The 22,120-nt window shown below is 41.0% G+C and overlaps 1 protein-coding gene across 1 annotated transcript in view; it reads right to left on the reverse strand.

Annotated features, from left to right (window-relative positions):
* Positions 1-253: 253 nt before the first annotated feature.
* Positions 254-22,120, reverse strand: part of LOC103176520 — a 34,616-nt gene continuing 12,749 nt past the window's right edge. Inside the window, exons 3-10 of the mRNA XM_007890119.2 lie at positions 15,424-15,516; positions 13,096-13,332; positions 11,956-12,207; positions 5,769-5,984; positions 4,389-4,655; positions 1,333-1,569; positions 981-1,133; positions 254-577 (exon numbers count right to left, since the gene is read on the reverse strand). Of these exons, the coding sequence (XP_007888310.2) occupies positions 345-577; positions 981-1,133; positions 1,333-1,569; positions 4,389-4,655; positions 5,769-5,984; positions 11,956-12,207; positions 13,096-13,332; positions 15,424-15,516 (1,688 nt within the window). The 3' untranslated portion in view covers positions 254-344. The remainder of the gene's footprint in view (positions 578-980; positions 1,134-1,332; positions 1,570-4,388; positions 4,656-5,768; positions 5,985-11,955; positions 12,208-13,095; positions 13,333-15,423; positions 15,517-22,120) is intronic.

A 22,120-nucleotide genomic window follows, 5' to 3' on the forward strand; every position in this document is an offset into this window, starting at 1 on the left:
GGAGCTTTTCACTGAAAATCTCAGTGAGATGCTTACCTTTAGTATTTTCAAACAACTGAGGTACTTTGCCAGCGGCTGAGTGTTCAGAGCAAGAGCATACAATTAATCTACCAGCATATGATGGAGCAATTGATTGTTTGGGATACGATTCCAATTTAGGAACATGGGAGTCTGTAGGTCAGTAAATGTGTTGTGTTTTAAAAAAGAACTTTTAAAAGCGAGGAACATTTTTGATTCGGAGAATACTTTTAATGATTTTTAGTTATAGTTTCAGAGTGTGACATCTTTTATTATCCTGAAATAACATCGCACATTGAGGTGAATTGCTGACCGCAGTCATACATTTAATGCTTCCGAGCTGTGCTGCGAAGCTGATGCTGAACACTGCAAACACTGGTGTCCTTGCATCTGCTCTTTGCTGAGCCATCAGGAGAGATTAGTTTTTTTTCTCTCTGTTGGAATTGGTTCATTAGGAGAAATTTAATGAAGTAGAATTGAATCAATTTGCTTGACAGTGTGTTGCACCATCTCCATCTGTTACACATCAACAGCAGCACAACCCAAACACAAATTCCACCTTAAGAACAAGGTTAGGTTGGATGTCAGACTTTGTTTAATGCACACGGGAAAAAGAGACTTGACGGTACACTTACAAAGTGTGAGCGGTAAGCTCAGGATTGGCTAGGTGCATTAAGTACCAGATCAAAAGTATAGCGTGAGTGCTCTTTGTACTGGAATGTCTATTTGGTACGATTGTTGATGCAGTTCATATTTATTATGGATCATATTCTACAGATGTGACAGCTATTAAAAGGACTGTATCACAAACACTGAACATGTCCATTAAAGACAGTAATACTTATTTAACTCCATGATTTCACCATGTATCTGTGGCCTAGAGAAAACAAGGGTGACCATGGCTCATATGCTACCGCAGAACACTGTAACATTGTGGTAGCCTTTCCATTTTCTGCACAAACCTTTGTTTATTTCGCAGTATTGGTAGGCGGAGGTACTCCTCTGGAAAGATTCCAATCGCCCCGTTAATTCTTCTTGAACTTTTCTTTCCTGGCAGAGACCGTTGTAATAAAAGATCCCGGGTACAGCCTCTGTGTCTTTGACTGTTGCAGAGTCTGGAAGTTACATAAAGCAAACATGTGATGAAGCACAAAGCAAAAGAACAACTCAAATCTTCACAGCATGGCATCACACTGAAAAGTCTCAAAGTGTCTGACATGTAATTACTGGCAATCCGCTTGCACCAGCAATGTCCCACCAACAGCCGTGAAAGGAAAGAAACGCTGACATACATGAATGTTCTGCAGAACGTACCTGAACAGGTTTGGTTTAAATTCAGAAAGTGTGGTCCAATTGGTACTCGTGTACTGGTGAATGGCCACCACACTCCTTCCTCTGAACAGGCATAGATAGGGTACGGTTTACTGCTGAACTGATATTGGTCAGCACACAGGACAACACAGTCCATTGTTCTCAAGTCTATCCCTTCTACTGTCGGATAGCCACAGACAATCGCCCCGTTTGCTGGCAGCTCCTTTGCGCATGGGAAAGCTAGAAAAGAAAGCACTTTGCTGTTGCACAGGTTGATACCATGCAGAGGACCGCTTGGGTCCTACTTAATGTTAGAGGCACCTTACATAAGTAGGATGCTTCACAGGATTAATTCATTGCTTATCAAACAGTTTTGCAACTTTGGAGCACGGCATTATGTCCCCGTGACATCTGGATGCCAGGTTTAAGATTCCGACTTCCAAAGTTGCCATTTTGTTTTCATTGCCTCAGATTAAAGTTCTGGTATCAACAGAGAAACTCAGTCTGCCATGAAAATGCCTGAGGAAAGTCAATGGTTGGTGGAAAAAAAGTCTGAACGTGACTATTTGTCATGGGTTCAGTGATAAACATGTCCAGCTGTATGTTACAATGTCCTATGGAGCAGAATGCAGTGACTAACATGGTTGTGTTGATATTCTGGCATGCTCAAGTTAAATTATTTAAACAGACAGCGTTGATGCAGGTTTGAATGATATAAAAACCTTGGCTATGCTGCACTAACTTTGATACATAGCATCAGAATATATTACAGAACAGTGTATTTCACATATTACAGCCTTTTTCCATTGACTGGACTAAATAATAATAAAAATAATAATAATAATAATCATCATCATCCTTGCATTTGATATAGCACCTTATCACGTCTTTGAGACATCTCAATTCGCTTCACAGTATACACTGTAAATTAGATTCACTGTATATTGTGGGTGAAATGCGGTAGCCACAGACAATCATGGATTGAGTGACCAATGTTTTTTAAAGGGATTATTACCCCCCACCAGAAAGCGATCTGCCAATCGACTAACAACTGGGTTCCTACTTACTGCTAGGTAAACAGGAGCACGTGGAGTAAAGAAACTTGCCTATGGTTTCGCCCCTTTTAAAATTAAAAAAATATATTTTGAAAAGCCTAATAACATTTTGATCTTTTTTAAAAAAAAACAGTTTTGTAAAGCCACTCAGAACCGATAAAATCAAGTCACTGCACAATTCCTCCGTAGCAGCTGCAAACAAGCTTCCTAAAACCACGTGGGGTTTTATTCCCAAAGGCAGGCCGGTAGCTCTAGCTTTAAGAATCTTGGACTCTCACATAAAGGATTATGAGTTTGAATTTCAACCTCAATTGACATTCAAACTCACCCGAACGTCAGTGGGCAACATTATCAGGTTCATCCAGCGCTGGTTAAACATACAGAGCCCTGAGATAAAGCTTACAGAAGAATTAGATTTGTCAAAGGGTATGAACTGATGAGGTAGTGAGTTGGAACCAGTCTTAGAAAAGTAAGTAAAAAATTGACACTCACAGAAATCCATGAGTCTTAAGCAGCCTCATAGTAATGCTTCAAGGACTGTGGAGTCCTGTAGCTCAGTGGTTAGAGCACTCGCTTTGCAAGCGAGAGACCCGAGTTCAATTCCAGGCAGAGGGCGAAACCTTGGGCAAGTTTCCTTACTCCACACAGAGCCTAATAATAATCCCTCCAAAAACCAAAATCAATAATAAATTGGTCATTTTCAATCTACGACTGTTTGTGGGACATTGCTGTGCGCAATTGGCTGCCGCGTTCGCCCACAAATATACAGTCAATTCACTTTACAGTGTGTTCTGTGAAGCGCTTTGGGACATCCTCCGGACGTGAAAAGCGCTATATCAAATGCATGGATTATTATTATTATTATTACTATTGGTAAGGGTTTTTTTCTTCCTCCCTCCTTCTTGAAGGGCTTGATTGGTCCCGGTTTATAACACCATAGGTGTAAGAATTGCTATTCTTCATGTACTTTCCTAGATAGTGAGTGTTTACAGTCTACATGACCTTGAAGGCTTCAATGTTTTCCACCCTTAAATAAGTGTGATCGGTTAACACCACAGACTAGGGTGTGAATCAGACTGTGAGTGTGCAATTCAGGGTGAGAGTCAGCAGTTATTATCGACCCTATTTTCACCTTTACATGGATAACTTCCAGCAATTGGAAGCTGGTCTGGTACCCACCACAATAAATAGACTTACGATCCTGGATTTGCCAGCCAGCACTACATTGATTTCCAAAATTAACCCATAGTTAGTACAGAAGGGTTCCTACTCTAATCATTGCCGGCGACTTAAAATAGAAAAACTTTAAAAAATAACGTTTAAAAATTTAACCTCTCAATATGTGAAATACACTGAACGGATCTGCATATTTAAACTCCATCAACATCACTGGAGGTCATATCTTTTACTGCTCACTGATATGGAAATGAACCCAACAAGGTGGACTAAGAGATTACAATATTTTTATTCTGCAATGACCCCAATTGTGTTGAGGAACGGAGCACTGTTGGCTCGATCTCACGGATGTGCACAGATTTATTTTCAATTATTCAGACCAGAAAGAATGTTGCTATGATTCATCAGGTGGTCAACAGCTGCCAATCTCCTCTCAGGTATCTCATTTGTTTCAGGATTAATCTGAGAAAAACAGGAGATCTTATTTTCTGCAGAGCGCATTGTGCTAATACAAATTTATTCGGGATCTAAGAATTTGCATTCCTTTTTCTCTCTCACCACCCCCACCACCCAACACATTTATTACAAAATGCTAGTCAGGGAACCAGACATTGCAAAACCTTAGACAGCTGATGATTACTCCAGCTGCTAGCACAATGTAATGGCTTTTCCATTGCTTTCATATTGTTTATAAAATTAAAAAGCCATCGTGTCTATTCTCCTGAGTTGACACATTCTGCCTTTGCACATACCTCTGCTGCATACAGAAATACAGTACTTCTAAAGAACTAGATAAGGATGGTAGGTGTTAGGGACAGAATAACATACGTTTCACTGAGATCTCAAACGAGCATTTTGCTGTATTTCCTGCAGGGTCAGTGGCAGTGTACACCATTGAATAGTCACCATATGGCAGCCTATCACCATTGTTTATGTCAGACCCTCCCTTTAACACTGTAACTGATCCTTTTGAATTGTCTTCAAACACTGGCTCCTTCCACGACACCACAGGCAGCTCATTCCAATAGCTGTTCCCTTTGCTGGTTTGAATCCTGATGTTCTGAGGACAGGCCACTACCAGTGGTGCTTCAATATCTGTTTGAACAAACAGAATGACACCAGGTTTAGGAAAAGAAAGTACAATTGTTTGTTATGTTGTTCATGAGAAGCTTGTTTTATTTCGGTCACAACACAACAGATAGGTGTTTGCAAGTTCCTCATTACACAATAGCCATGGTGTGAGCCTTGAGGCCTGAGCAGCACCCCAGTTGCAGCCTTAAAAGACAGCAGCACTAGATTTATGTGGACTTTATTCTGCACCATGAATTTTCGAAAGGACTGAGTGAAGATACCAAGGCAGGCTGGTATCAGATGCAAAGAGGACCAAGTGGGCTTGTTCCATGTCACCTTACATGTGTGTATACTCACTCCTCACTCCTTAACCTCCACAGATGAAGGTGCTAACCCAGTGGGTTACATTTACACAGGCCTTGGCAACCATTCAGTACTCTTCATTGTGTGAGCCGAGACAATGAAAGTCAATAGGGATAGAGAACACCGCAGCCGACTCCTAGTTCTGTCCCCAGCTGCGATCGAAAAGCATGACATTTTAGGGGCACTGGGTAGGGAGTAAGAACAACAACAACAACAACAACAAGCCTGGATGGGAGGACGTCCTAAGGCGCTGGACAGCTGGACAGAACTCTGTCTGATGTTTTCCCTGCCTTACCTTTGGAGCAGTGAGCCTAAATGAGAGGTTCCCTGTTATTACTCCCACTGAGAATGTTTTACTCAGTGGGCAAGGGAACTGACTACTGTGAAAAGCCTCACTGAACAGAAATCCAATCTTTTACTGCTGAATGGTATTCTGGAAGGATGAGATCAAATGGGTTGAGGGGCCTTCTTCATCCTAACCAATCTTGTGATCTTGATAACTCTATTGTTAACTGTCAATCAAATACCCTATACTTCAGTTTCTTTGACAATATGCAGATTGCATCAGGTTTGTTACTACGTTTGCATTCGATCACTCAGTATGAAGCTTAATCATATTCAAAGCTAGGACCACATGAAGCCCAAGGATGTCACGTCTCTATTTCTGGAATGAGTCAGAGAAATACCTGTTTAATGTGTCTCCAATGTGTCACACTATTATTAATACGAATGACTTCAATTCACCCGCTTCTTAATATTTGTATAAAATCATACCTCGCTGAATGTTCCCAGGACCACATTGGACTGAGAGATCAGATAGGTTGTACTTCCCACAGATGTCCGGCTGCAGTATACACTGTGACACAACAAATGGATCTTTTGCCACCAGCTGCTTTGCGGCCTGTTGAATGAAACTCTGGACGGAAGCTGTACTGCATTCGCCATCATAGTATTGCAGCTCGTCTCCTTGCTTTGATTTGCCCCTCTGGCCTGTAAGCGGATGTACCCAAAAATTCATCAGTAAATTCACATTATAAATGCATCCTTTATTAAATTACTCGTGTGGTTCAATAGCAGTATTTTAGTGAGATTGTCTTTCCTGTTATTTTTATGGAAGGCAGGGGCTGGTTCACAAAGTTATATAAAACGAACATAGAGCTGACTCACCAGATAGAAAGTTAGCAAAGCCACTGTCTAGCGTAAATCTAGATCCTACAGAAGCAGACAATTCCAAGTTTGATAATCTGTGTTGATTTAGCTGATCTTGGCTGAGGCAGTCAAAGGGGTTTTACAATTGGCTTCAGGCAGCGTTCCTGTACCCACTTGGAATTTAGTGACTCAATGTTGGAAGGTGAGTGACTAAGACTTGTAATGTCCCTCACAGTTAAAGCGTCTGCTGACACTCACTGTCGGGCTTCATAAATGAGTAGGCCCTTGGGTGAATTAATTAAGGAACCCAAACTCATGAACCACACCAAAAACCAAAACCTTAGACTAATTGGCAGGTCTAACGATTAGATAAAAAACAAAATAAAGTTTGTTTTGATATGCACTAACTGATGTGAGCATTTTTTCCCTTTTCCTTCGTCTTAATTTTTCCCTGATTTAGAAGTGGTATAAACATTGACAGACGCAGCTAAAACAATTAATCTTCACCTTTCTCACTAAATTACTCAAAATGCTCTACATTTCCAGGGTCTGTGTGTTGTTTGAATTCTCGAAGCCTGGCTATTTCTATGATTCATTAGGTAAACCTGATGCTGTCAATTAATGTGCCTTTTTACTGAAAACTGCATCCAACCTACTGCCCACTGTACAGTTCATTTCTGTGTTCATTTGTCACAAAAATCTACAAAGAACGTATAGACTGAGAAAGACTTCCAGTAATATTTCCAGTTAAAATATCAGGCCAATGAAATGTTATACAGAGTAAATCAACTCTGTATAACGTCGGGGAAAGGAGATGAGAGATGAGACTTATAGGTAAAGGAAACAGACCCAGAATCCATTTAACAAAAATAATGACACTGCACCAGATAGGGTGAACATCCGAGGAGATTTAAAACAGTTCAAACAAAAGGAAAACCTAGCCCACATTAGAAACGGAAATAGATACAGCAAATAGACAAGGTCATCCTCTGAACAAGAATGAGAGCACGTCCACAAACAGCCATCAGAAAGTCCCCTCAAAGCACCCAGATATACTGTAAAGTGGCACAACTTGTGGAAGCAGTTACCAATGTCTTTTAAAAAGGAATTAGATCGATGCATAGAAAAGGAGGAATGCTAAAGGTCACAGAAAATATTAAAGATCACAGAGAATAGGGGAGTTGGATTAGATTCTGCTTGCTAATATGGAGAAAAAATGTCAGTGCAGAATTCCTGGGCCAAATGGCCTGTTTTTGTGCTGCAAAATGCTATGAAGAAACAGTCAACAAATGAAAATGCGGAGAACAACAACAACAACACAACAACAACAACAAGATTCCATTTATTGAGCGCCTTTCACGTCGGGAGGACGTCCCAAGGCGCTGTACAGTTGGGTCAGGACCCGAGCAGGGGGAAATGGTCAGGGTGAAGGGAGGGAAGGGAGGGAGCGAGGAGGGGGTAGAGAGTCGAGAGGGGAGCTGAAGGCACGGTCAAAGAGAAAGGTCTTGAGACCGGCCTTGAAGGAGGAAAGGGAGGAGGCGGCGAAGGCACTGGGGGATAGAGTTCCAGAGCCTAGAGGCTGAGAGGCTGAAGGCCCGGCCACCGATGGTAGGGCGGTTGGGGCGGGGGATGTGGAGCAGAGGAACGAAGGGTACGGTCAGGTAGGTAGGGGGATAGTAGGTCAGAGAGGTAGGAGGGAGCGAGGCCGTGAATGGCCTTGTAGGTGAGGATGAGGATCTTGAATTCGATCCTCTGGCGGATGGGGAGCCAGTGGAGGCAGCGAGGGTGGGAGTGATGTGTTCCCGAAGCCTGGTGCGGGACAGTACACGAGCTGCAGAGTTCTGAATGACCTGCAGCTTGTGGAGGGAGGTGCCTGGAAGGCCCGCGAGGAGAGAGTTCCCATAGTCCAGCCTTGAGGTGATAAAGGCGTGGACCAGAGTTTCAGCAGCGTGAGGGGTGAGGTAGTGCCGTAGTCTGGCGACATTCCGGAGGTGATGGAAGGCGGTGCCAGTTGTGGCGCGGATATGAGGGGGAAAGGACAGCTCAGGGTCGAACAGAACCCCGAGGTTCCTGACTGGCTTTGAGAGGTGGAGAGTGCAGCCTTGGATGCTGATGTTGTCAGCGCCTGAGGTGCGGAGGCGCTGACGTGAGCCAATCAGGAGGGCCTCAGGTTTGCGCACGTTGAGCTGAAGAAAGTTATCTCTCATCCAGGACTCGATGTCGGACAGGCAGCTGTCAGGACATCGGTGGTCGTGGAGTTGAGGGTAGAGGAGGAAAGGTAGAGTTGGGTGTCATCCGCATACATGTGGAAGTTAACTCCATGTCTGTGGATGATGTCACCACAGGGGGAGCGTATAGAGGGTGAAGAGGAGGGGACCGAGGACAGAGCCTTGAGGGACACCGCACGAGACAGTGCGGGGGGTGGAGGAAAAACCATTTGTGGAGACAAAGTGAAGACGGTGGGAGAGGTACGACCTAAACCACTCAAGGACAGGGCCTTGAAGGTTTAGGTGGGAGGACAAGCGGTGGAGGAGGATAGCAAAGTAGAAATCAAAGTAGTAATAAATTAATTTTTTGGAACTTTCCTCCCACCTCATGATATGCATTCCTCCCTCGGATATTTGGAATTTGAATATATCAAGACAAAACTCTTTCCATATTTTCTGGGTTTACATTGTATATTTAGATTGCCTCCATGTATTTTTATGCAATAAATGTGCCATGTCACTTCACTGCTTCTCTGGTTCATGTGCTTTGGGAGTAAGAAACAAGTAAGAGATTTCAATTGACGACCAGGAAATGGGTGTGTTTTATAAAAAACGGTACAGGCTGAATTAAGTTTGATTTGGTTGCACTGGAATGGACATAGCTCATCTGATCAAAGCTCAATACAAGTCTCTTGCTTATTTTATTATAATCATTCTTTCGCTCTCTCTCTATCTCTCTCTCTCGCTCTCTCTCTGTCATGGGGGCAATTAGCTTCCTAACAAAGTGAAAGAGAAACCAATATTTCTAACCAATTCATAGTCTCTGTTTTTATTTCATTGCTTTCGACAGTCATTCAGGTAGTTCAGCATCATATCTAACACTGATAGCATAACTGGCTCCCTCTGCTGGATTCATACACAGTTCCAAATATACTATTTTGCAACCCCTCTTCCAAGTCTCCCTGTCCTTTTCTTCTTGTCTCTAGTCTGATGAGCACTTCATTCCTTGTAATATACCCGGTGATGTGTGGAAATTAAATGGAATTAATTCTATTTTGTCTTGAAGCCAACTGGACCTTGCCCAGTGCTGTTGCCAAGTTGTGTGGAAACGTCAAGCCATTTCATAAACACAACATATAAGGCTCTATCTATGTGAATTAACACTTGTTGAAAATGGAAAATACCATTTATAGCACAGAAGTTCATTTAACCATTAATTCTATGCTGGTGCTAGCTCCTCTTTGAACATAATTACTCTAATCCCAATTCCCTGCACCCTCCTCATACTCTCTATATTTCTCCTATTCAATTGTTCTTCCAGTTTTCTTGTAAGAATTTACATATCTTCGAGACATGTACAAGTAGAATATATTGGATGGTGGGATTCAGTGAAGGGCTTTGCTGATAAATTGCATTGCTGAATCTAATTTCTCAAAACCTGCTGACCCAGCTGTACAACAACAGCATCCTGCATTTATATAGTGCCCTTCATGCAGGACAGTGTCTCGGAGTACTTCACACAGCAAGCACTGACCTGCTTCATGTTCCCTCCCCAACATCAGTGGGTGAGCTTTCAGACTTGCTGCCCCAACTCTCTGGAACTCCATCCTAGAGTCCCTCCAACTCGCTCTTTCCCTCACCTCGTTTAAAGTCCTAACACTTTGACGATGTTTTCGGTCATCTTTCTCTGCCCACCCACCCCCACAGTTCCCACCCTCAGTGACCAGTACTGTTCAGCCCTTTGGGAAGTTCTCCCGATGTGAGAAGCGGTATATACATTTGTTGTTCATATGGTGTATGGAGGCTAAATCTGTGTTGTAAAATTGGCAACATTTCTTTGTTCTCAGGTTTATGGGCTATTATCCAATCCAACAAAGTACATAATTTACTCCTAAATATCTATAATTAACTATTACAGGAATTTATTTTAAATACTGAAATATTAGTGCAATAATTTGTTCATGGATAGCCCTGCTTCAAAGTTAGCTGAGAGCTCAGCGACCACAAGGTTAATTTTGGACTCATGGTTTGTGAAACTGACCTCAATGTGACACGAAGATAGTTGGAAACTGATTTCTGTAGCTCTGAAACACCATCTGTCATGCTGAAACCTGCTTGGTGCATGGATAGCTACCAGAATTATTGGAGGTAGTACATACAGCAAAGCTGATAGGTTTATGATCTGGGATTCAGATAGCTATCTCATTGAATTGATTTTCTTTCCCTAATGGCTTATTGAGCAAGTCTGTGGCTCGCAGGTTTGAATGTGGCATTAGGTCTGTGTTAAGTTGGTTGACATCAACGAGAATAGCAGTTTGGATGCTGCAGTTGGTCCAAGTGCTGCCTGGGTTAGAAAGAAGTTAGCTATGGTGTCCACTGCTGAGAGCTATTTATTGACCTCTGTTGCATGTGCTGAGCTGAGGAGGGGTGGGGTAGGGAAAGCATAGTCAAGGAGGTAGGTCTTTCATACGGGCCTTAAACAAGGTGAGGGAAGGAGCGAGTTGGAGGGATTCTGAGTTGGAGTTCCAGAGAGTGGGGGCAAAAAGTCTGAAAGCCCACCCACTGATGGTGGGGAGGATAAGGCAGAAGGACATGACGCAACAGAGGTATCAAACAAGGATAGTACGGAGCTCAGTTATAATGCCCTCGCGGCTAAATACATGTAGTATGGTCAATCTCAAGAGCTAATAAATGAATAGTGGATATCTGTAAGGCCTTGGTGGAAGGAGACCAGCACCCACAGAACCATACCCCAGGAAACAGTCTGATTCAGAAGACAGAAAAGTGGGGAGAAAATTGAGAGGAAGGGTATTCAATTGGTTGGAGCGTTTCGCCCACAAAATATACATTCAACTCACTTTATAATATATTAATAATAATAATAATCCTTGCATTTGATATAGCGCTTTTCACGTCTTCTAGACGTCCCAAAGCACTTCACAGAATATACTGTAAAATGAATTGACTGTATATTTGTGGGCGAACGCGGCAGCCAATTGCGCACAGCAATGTCCCACAAACAGTCATATGGATTGAAAATGACCAATTTATTATTGCTTTTTTTTGGAGGGATTATTATTAGGCGTGTGGAGTAAGGAAACTTGCCCAAGGTTTCACCCTCTGCCTGGAATTGAACTCAGGTCTCTCAATTGCAAAGCGAGTGCTCTAACCACAGAGCTACAGGACTCCAGGCTGGACTATGCAAACGCCCTGCTTGTCGCCCTTCCCAACTCCTCCCTCCACAGGCTGCAGATAATCCAGAACTAACTCTGCAGCCCGTGTCCTCTCCCGCACCATACTCCACGACCCCATGTCCCCCACCCTTGCCTGATTTCCACTGGCTCCCTATCCTTCAGAGGATCCAGTTCAAGATCCTGGTCCTCACCTACAAAGCCCTCCATGGTCTCGCCCCACCCTACCTCTGCGACCTCCTAACCCCCTACCAACCCGCCAGCTCCTTCCGCTCAGCCGGCTCTGTGAATATTCTGGGAAGCGCTTTGAGATGTGATGAAAATGTGATAAGGCGCCATATCAAATGCAAAGATTATTATTATTAATAAGAAATATATTTTCTCACAGTTTCCTTGAATTAATGCAGGTCTTACCATTGCAGCTCTGTGGCATATCATGAGCAGTTACGTGCCAAGACTGATCGTGATGAAACCAACTTGGAGAGGAATCAGAGGACCTGCAAAATGACACCAGACCGATCTTCGTATGGAAATCTGTGCCCCTGATACAGAATGGGATGCAAAACTGCCACTTCTTCACACTGNTTTTTTTGCTGGAGTAAGAAAAGGTTCCACAAACCAGAGCCCCATCTGAGGGTGGTTTCATAGGACATAGAGCAAGATCTCCTGCAAAACAGGTTGCACCGCAGATTCAAATGAATACAGTACACGATAGGAGATTACTATTAGAGAACGGAAGTAGAGTAGAATAACTTTAAATCGAGTCGGGTTAAATCATTTCCCTTATGTACGTCATCAATGCACACAAGAAAGGTATTTAATGACATGCTGAAGGATGTGGTAGAGTCTGGGTCTGGTCGATTTGTGACTCATACCTGTAGCTAATGCAGAAATTATCTGAGCAGTTATCGGGAATGGAGTTTTCAAAACTAAATCACTTAAGAACAAATATCACACACACAAAAATAGCCCAGCAATAGGGAATGGGGGACTGCATTTTGGAACGTAACCCTTTCAAAAACTAATGGTAATGGAAGGAAATTTGGGGATTTACAAGTCAAAGGCTGAGCGTGTTTAATCATCATGTTTCTAGTATGAATACATGTTATACTCCTGTTTCCATCCAGAGTAAAGGGAAGGGCTCAGTACATGTAATCCTTATGTTCCCGGTTTGAGAGTGCAGTATTCGCTATATTTGCTCCAGTGCAGCTGCACATTTAATTATGTGCAATAGCAATGTTCTGGTGCAAAAGCTGACAAGATGACAAAGAGTTTTTTGTAGAAACTGGACCCATTAATAGCTTTGTATGTGATATAGGAATATTATAACATTGGTTGCTAGGTGCTATGTGGAGTTAAATCACTTGGGGGGAGGTTAACTGCTAGAAATGGAAAATCTAATCACAAATCATAATCCCACAAGATGTACTGTGGGGATACATAATGTATTTGAGAAAACGAGAGTTTAATTTTCAAAGGGTTTTTGCTAGAATGGAATAACTTGATAAAAAGGGTCAGATACTGAGCAAATGATGCAGTGCACCTCCAACTTACTGTTAATGATAACTTCAAACTGACAGGATGATTCATTTCCTGACTCATCATGGGCTGTGTATTTAATAACATGAGTTCCAAACCGGAAAAATGATCCGCTGGATATGGAAGTGACGGAAATAAAGGCCCCACTGTTGACACTGATTTCTGGCTCTTCCCATCTGACCTGTACAGGCTCGGTTTCTGAAGTTATAACAATATCTTGTGGGCACTTTTTGATAGATGGTGAGACAGCGTCTGTGGAATTAAATAAAGAGGAGACGATCGAGTTAACGGAGTTTCGTCATAGCTCCCATTGTCCATTTCCACTGTGGGGGAAACAGGAATTGAGAAAGACAAAACAAACCGAGCCAACTGTAGAGTTAACGCTTCAGCAGAAATATTTCCCTATGGCTGGTACCAATCACAATGCCTCTCATTTCCTTGAAATAATCCTAGCAGTCATATTTCCCAACTGCTTTCAAATCAATATTACTTCTATCTAAATAACTATATTAAAAAAATCTTGACCTATGCTTCATTGTTCATATTGCAGTTAATAGCTCTTTGCTCTCTGACTGAAATTATCGCATGTAACCACAGGAGAATCTGGGGTTTTGATCTTATGTTTCTTTAACATAAAGTAAGATTTACTGTCACCGCTTTTAAGATTTTTAAGATCAACAGTTTGGTTCCCTACAGTGAAGCTTTGTTCTATTCTTTTCTGAACACATATGTGTTTTTTTCCTTAAAATGGTCTCTCAGGAACCTGAGCTATGTTGAGAGCATCTTCAAACTGTTGGAAACAACACAACTAGCCTCTGACATACATATCCACTCTATAACCAGCCACTGTGTTATTAATCTTTCCTTCTCCACTCAGAGAAGTACTGAGACCAGCCACTCATCATCTGGAGAAGACCAAGTAAACTTGGATCATCTAAGCCGTGACACCGGGATCTAATGCTTTCTGCTATTCCTTAGTACATTCTTATGGGATGTGAGGACAGAATAAATTATACCACCATGTACATCATACACCTGAAGAACAGTTTGCCGACTGTTCTTCAATGGCTTTCGCTCCTGCCCTAATCACACTTCAAAATGAAAGATTTGATACATGTACAGTGATACCTTGTAGCTCATTATCCAATGGGTTGGAAAGCACTGATCTAATAGAAAGTAACTCAAATACACAGCAGCTGAGAGCACGCAATGATCCAACAGGTTTAGGTGACACCGAGATGTAATCCAGAACTGTTCAATTTATTTTATGACAAGGAGCCCTTCTGTTCAAATCACTGGTTGGACTCAAAGATCAAAAACTTCAATATAAATTACAGAAATTTAGATTTCTGCAGTCAAGTGTGATGTTTCCATCCCTGAACCAACCAACTAATAGTGTAACTGATCCACAGTGTTAGAGCAACGAGCTGTGAGGTATAACACTCGATAAACCAAGGTGATTCAGCCTTAAAAACAGATGTCTTAAATGGAACCTTAAAAAGGAATACAAAAAGAGATAAAGGACATAAACTTAAAAAAAAACTTTCAGATATAATAATAATTATAACAATCTTTGCATTTGATATAAAGGTCTTTGTTACGTCTCAAAGTGCTTGACTTGACTGTTACAGAATTGACTGTATATTTTGTGGGCAAAATGCGGCAGCCAATTGCGCACAGCAGTGTCCCACAAACAGTCGTGGATTGAATGACCAAATTCATCGGTTTCAAGAGAGGCCAGAGTATTATCTGAATGGAATCATTCACGTTCCAACAGAACGAACTAAGAGAAAAACAAGACTGAACCTATTTACCAAAGTGGGAGAGGATCGAAGCCAAACATCTTCTCAGCTACAAGAGGTTTGTTTAACCAAAACAAAACTATGCCGAAACAACAGGACAAAATGGCACGGCTTCAGACTTAAGAAGGGCAATTTTAGGAAAGACTCTAGGAAGTATTTATTTTCACTGATTGCAGGACACTGCATTCACTTAAGAAACAGTTTGATGCCATAAAGGGGTGAGCATTCTGGATGGCAGAGATCAAATGCCAATTGGCCTTTTTCATCCCAAGCTGCTTTCACGCATCATCTACAAATGGGTTAGAGAATCGTCAATCCAGTCCAGCATCTCAGTTTGCCGATAATGTGGCTCAGAATGGCCTTATAGATGGGAAAATGGGAAAACAAAACAGGAATGTAACTACAAATTGTATTCTGTTAAATAACAAAATATTACGATTCCAGAAAAAGACTTGATGTTGAAGAGCGGTCTAGCAATAAATATCTCAAACTGATTTGTGCCCTATGATCTTGATACAAAGAAAATGTATTATGGTGTTACCTGGTACTTGTAGTTTGTTTTGTTCTATCTTCACCACGTTAGAGCCACTGCCAACAGCATGCAATGTACGCACTTCTGATCTTTTGGCAGCACCTGTAAGAATATATCATCATGTTGATCTAAACCAACGGTTTGATAAATCAGTTACATAGAATGCAACAGAAAATAAGTTGATGTAAATTAATAATAGTGGCCATTTTCAAAGAAATTATGTATTGAAACTTTGAGATGAAGTTATCTACAACTGCACCACAATATAAAGTTCAACGGCAAAGGGAAACCTGAAACAGAAACCATCAAATCACACGGATGAACATCTGAGAGCCGTATATGTGTACATCAGAACAGGTTGGCATTATCTTTAGCCACAATTGGAGAAAATCAGGGGTGGTGGTGTTGCCCATTTATATACCTACAGGGAAGCACAGAAACTACTAAATGTACACTTAGACGGTAGGGGTGGTCTATATGGCAGTGTGTTTAGAGCACTTCAACAATATGCAGGTATAATGGGATTTTGAACTTACTGCATGAAAATTCATGTTAAGTGGATCATGTCCATTTTCTCTGGTTGCCATGGTGTGTTGGTTGAGGGGCTGGCCAGTTGCAAGATGTATTTAATGGATAGTTGTATTGTCTTCTATCCCTTGGTATATTTCATTTGGGATTATTTGTCAAAAGAGAAAATAACTTAAGGCTAGAATAATTCCGTTGATCTTGTATTGTGTGTATAAGCCAATATGATTGAGTTTCCTTTCAAAGCTGAGTCTTACTGGAGAGAACGTGTTTGGAAAGTGACAGCAACCTGGATGATCTTAGGACAGTAGGAGTGTTTATTTTATTTCAGATGAATGTGTGTTGGTACTACAGCTTTTGCAATGTCAGTATTGTCCTTGGATTTACTTTTTTCTTCCAAAATGTACGTGCAGCCCGACTGCAAAGCATGGCTTTGTATTTGTTCTTGACGAAAGAATTATAAGATACATTAAACAACTTGAGTGCCATTTTATTTGGCAGTAAAATAATTCTGGAGATGGTACATTTATCCAGTAGCTATCATTAATATTGTATGTATGGCCCATATAACTGTATGATACTTTGGTTTGGATGTAGATATAATTATAGTGAAACCTCAATATGTGGGAACCCCAGTAATAAGGAAAGCTCACTATAACAGTTGCTTTTTAGTTTTTATTTGAAACTAATGCAGGTCATGAGACTTGCATGCAACCCATCACGGTAACACCAGGAAAATTGGCGGTATAACAGAATACCATGTAGAGAAACTGGTGCATTGTGTTCCTAGCATTGACTTGCTATCCCTAGGAAATGTGGATGATATCTTGCTGTTTTGAAGGTTATTTTGAGCATTAGTAATTTTTATGCTGACTTTGTTCCAATTGGAACATTTCAATATTTAAGTTGCTATGGCCAAATGCTACTAACAGCATTTGATAAGGCTCTAAATCAGCAATAAATGCTTATTGCCAGAGGACTAAATGGCAGTTGAGGCAATTATTAGGGCACACGTCCAGTCAACCTAAAAACCTACTGATTTTGCTCCAAGTCAAACTTAGACCAGATATTAATACAGTAACAACAGATTACTATCTCAATACATTTCACATTAGGATACAATGAGATTCCTTTGCAATGAATCATTCGTAAAAAGAATGAATGTGTGCAGCAGCTTGTACCACATGTTTAATAGTCCTCTGGGGTTTAACACCAGTTGTTAGTTAACAATAGTTTTTCCCCCCTTGCTTGCAATTAGATATCACTAGCATTAGCTGAATAATATCAAATTATGTCTTGACAGTGAAGGAGAGTTTAACTTTTCCACTCAAGTTGATGTGAATCCCTGTGATTTCCATAGGGTCCACTGACCGGCTTTGTGGAATGCATAGAAGACTTTGCAAAGGATTCAATTCAGCTGTAGCTGATGTATTCTTCTGCCATTCAGCAAGCGAGTCATGCAGAAGAGTAAGCTAGGGTGTATGTTTGAAGGGTAGTCCAATTGGCGGCAACTCTTTCAGATAGCTGCAGTAATAGCAGGTGAGCTTAAGGAGAAAAAAAGAAAATCAATTCCACACAGTCCTCAAATCATAACCTTGGTGGTGTTCAAGTTACACCAGATCATTTGCAATGAATTCTGTACCTTGGAAAAGCCTTTTGTAGCACTGGTGTCAGAATTTATGATGGTTTCACTCAAGTACTTTATTAACTTTCAAGCATAACTTTTACCAATGCGTTAATTACATGCATCGAATCATCATCATTTGTGTATCAAACAATAAATGCTAGACTCTTAGTGGAGGTAAATTAGAGTGTGCTCTCTCTGTATCTCCAGTTGGTCATACTGGTGTACAGAGTAAAAATCAGACTGGTGAAAGGTGCTACCTATACTTTCTTCAGCTTGAAAAGACAAGTGACTCACTCTCTGGTTCATTGCTGGCAGTGCGCTGGACAGTACTCGATCATCATAATAAACACTTAATCTGTTTTTCCATTAATTTTAACAGGAAACCTTAACAATTTTACTCGGAGGGACATGTCCAGCAAATCCCAGGTGATCGTTTTCATTTATGGGCTGTGATGGCTCACTGTTCCTTGTCAGGCAAAGGAAGTAGATCGAGCTAAAGTGTGCCAAATGTGTACTGTGAAATGTGACCAGTAGCAGCTACATTCAAGGATTTTCCATTGCATTCCAGCATGTGGGAATCCTTGCCAGGCTCGTCAACAAATCTCACTCAACATTTATGAATGTAACCCACAATGATTGCTTTGTTTGTGAATTATTATTATTATGGCTTCCCTTGCTTCCAGTTCCAGTAGCCAATATGAACACCTACACAGCTGGACGAAATGTGTACAGACTGTTCTAGCCTGACTACGAGGAGTTGATGCATCTGCCAGTTTAGGTCACATTTCAGCACAATTCTGCAGATTTTCTGTACATAAAAGCAAAGAATCATGAAATTAAAAGTTTCCTTCGCGCCTCAACAAACACACAATCTCAAACTAAAGTGTACGGCTGGTCTCATTTGTATAGATAAATTGTTTTCAAATGGCTGTAATGTAGTAAAAACTACTATTTGACAACAATTGCCCACTAACGCTCTTCGTGCACTTAGTTTTCAAGACACTCAATCTCATCAAGTGCTTCATCTTCAATGGCTTAAGTCTTGTGCTGACTTCCCAGGGCTCAGCCTGAGTTGCATCTTTCAAATTAACAGGGCAGGTGTTGTTCGTTTTCCAGTTTGCAAGCCAAAAAACTTCCAGATCTAAAGCAGGCAGGCTGCCCACTTGGAAGTATCTGACCTGATGATGGGTACACTTTGAATCTGCTGCAGTGGTTTCAGTAACACGATTTCAAAGAGCTGAAATAGTGGAATCTGTGCTAAGTTCAAAAATAGCTTTATTGAAATTAATCTGGTGGACTTGAACCCCAAGCCCACGTTGAATTGCTGTTGCTATTGGTAACAGTTAAGCTGTTCAAGCTGTCACTATAATGAGTCTGATCATCACCCTCCCAGCAAAGCGTGATGAATCTTTAAAGGGAAGCAGCTATATTACCTGTTTTTCTCTTCAGGGTTGGGAACATTTATAGTCAAATCACTTGCACAGTACATAACTACTACACTATATGCTGTGAAGGGCTTTGAGACATCCTCCCAGCACGAGAGGTGCAAATGTTAAATGCAAGAATGGTTAAATCCAGTCGCATGGATATGAGTCAGGAGTCAAGTGTAAAGAACCCTTTTAGTTTAGGATTCACATTATCCTGTAGAGTTCAAGGTTTTCTAAAACCCACGCGCATAATTCATCATAATTTGTATAACTCACTGTTCGGGAAAACAACTTTAGTTCTAGCAAAGTGTAATTAAAAATAATGAATAAATTACAGACTCCTATGTGACGCTCAAAAGGAATGAACGTGGTATACATAGTTTAATAAGCTATTTGCGAGCTCAAGGTCTAGCCTGGCGCTCTAGTCAGAGATGCCATCCATAATTGCCTATAGGACCTTGTTGCTGCAAATGGATGTGAAATTTTCCCACAAGAAGTCACTACACTTATAAATATCCTCACGTTCGCATACTGTACACTTAGTGGCCACTTTACACTTGCATACTATAAAGTGTAGTGATTGTGTAGGCAAATGTGGCAGCCAATTTGTGGACAACAATGTCCATGCCATGAAGTGAATGACTCATTTTATTTGGGAGATTGTTGGCCAGGACACCGGGAGAAACTCCTCTTTTTGAATAATGCCATGGGATTTAAGGCATTTTAATTAAATAAGGCTCTGTAAAAGAAAAGCAATTTATTTTCTATTTTTTATTTATTTATAAAAAAAAGCTGAAAGCAAGCTGGTGTATGATCAGGCTTTCATTACCATCCTGGTAAGCACAATTTATGCTGATGCTAAGTTTGTGTCGGAAAATCCTTTCTCTTAAGAAGGGTTATACAGAAATCCAGTGTCAACACTGCATAACATATATTTATGGCCCAAATAATAAACAGACATAAAGTTAATTCTCCAAAGTGATCAGTAAAATGGGGGCAAGAGTAGTTGTATAATAGAGTACTGTATGAATGCACATATACATTTGGCCACTCTGCGCTGAATAATGAGTACAGAATTAGGAAAGCAGGATACTTTTCCCAAGAGAGAGTGTGCATTCCAACCAGTTCACAGGGAAATTTCCATATGTGGAACTCTGTCTGGTTTGGATACTCTTAAGCATGGTGATAGATTTTCACATGTGGCAGTCACCCGGCACCAAAGAAAAATGGAGGTAAAGGCTTTGGAAATCTGTTTAGATTACACAGTGAATAAGCAGTATAGCTCTGTCATTAAATAAGATATGTTGCTTAATGTGTAACTTCTATCCAAAACTGATAAAAAAGTGCTGCTTTAAGCACAGTATTCATAGCATCTGCAACTACATGTATGGTACAATGGTACATCATTGCCCATTGATCCTTGACAGTCCGGGTACGAACAGGTGTCCTCTAATCAGAGGATGATCTTATCTGTCAAATGTTAGGCCCGTGACAAATGTGAAACTGCAGCAGTAAGACAGAATGCTGATCAAATAAAATTATCAGTTCTTAAACCAACCATAATCACCATGTCATTCTGCAATTTACTTTATACTGTATCTTGTTAAAGAACAGCATTAATTAACATTAGCAAAGGTTGGAGCAATAAAATCAATCTTGAGCAGAGACAATTAAAGAAAAGAAATGCAAAAACGATTTGCCGTCAACTTGCAAATGAGATTTTTACACAAAGCTGCTTTTAACACATCCTCTAGTATGTGCGCAGGAATGTTTAAGTTGTTTGCTTGAAGAATTCCTTTTGATAAAATATATAATCTTTGCATTTGATAGTACGTCTTATCATGTCATCAAGATGTTCGGATTTTACTATGACGTGAAGTGACTTTGCACTTGTAGGCAAATCTGCAGTCAATTTGCACACAGCAACACTGCACAAACAGCCATGCAGCGAATGATCAATGCTATCTCTTTGATGGGTTCCTTTTGTGGTCAAAGGAAATCACAAAAGAAATAGTGAGCAAATTCCCGAAATTCTGCAAAAGAAACAAGTCACAACGGGCACCTTATGAGGGGGACTTGTTTGTGACTAATGTCTGGGGATATTATTTTTCATTATTTCTTTCTTCCTCCAACCCACACCACATTTTCTGCTGCTATTTTGAGAGATTGGAAGTTGCCGTGTGTGCATGGCAGCTCGTGCTTTCCAGCTCTCTGTCTGTCAGACAAACCAGCGAACTAAAACATTTAAATAATTAACCTTTGAGCATTAAAATAAAATCGCAAGTCTCAGATTGGAAACACACTGAAACTTCTATTTGTGTCATTTGATAACAGAATTCTATTCCACCCCAATCCACAGTGATGTGAGGAGCAATTTCATGGCTGCCCACTTATGTCAGTGCAGTAAACGTTCCTGGCTCGGTGTCATGCTTATAGGGCCGGATAATTGAAATAGAATACAAAAGTAAGGAGGTTGTGATGAACCTTTATAAAACACTGGTTAGGCCTCAACTGGACTACTGTGTTCAGTTCTGGGCACCACACTTTCGGAAAGATGTCAAGGCCTTGGAGAGGGTGCAAAGGAGATTTACCAGGATGTTACCAGGAAATGAGGGGTTGAGTTATGAGGAGAGGTTATTCTCCTTGCAGCAGAGAAGGTTAAGGGGAGATTTAATAGAGGTGTTAAAAATTGTGAGGGGATTTGATAAGGTGGACAAGGAGAAACTGGTTCCACTGGAACAAAAAGTATATTTAATTATCTTAGTGGGCAGTAAATGGTGTCAATAATATAATAAATAAACTGTTTTATATAATTACATTAATAAACCAGTTGGTTTTCTTATCATTGTTTTTTCTCACCCCTCCTCCTCAAAACACCTTTTCCCTGTTACTAGGATTCAACTTACACACCTGTACCTTGCTCTGGTAAATCTTCATGTGCAGAGCTTATCATTGAGCCTGACTAGGCTATTCAACTCTCAAAGGACATCACAACCAAGGCTTTCCTGGCCTCAGCTGGTAGCTTTTGCATGCACGGCTTCAGCAGGGAGTTCTGGCTGGTGGGAGAGCCCCCGGCTGATTTTCTCCTTCTGAACATGGGTACAGAAGGAAATTATAGCGTCCCTGG

This window comes from Callorhinchus milii, unplaced genomic scaffold (genome assembly GCF_018977255.1).
Source record: "Callorhinchus milii isolate IMCB2004 unplaced genomic scaffold, IMCB_Cmil_1.0 Scaffold6, whole genome shotgun sequence".
Taxonomy (NCBI): domain Eukaryota; kingdom Metazoa; phylum Chordata; class Chondrichthyes; order Chimaeriformes; family Callorhinchidae; genus Callorhinchus; species Callorhinchus milii.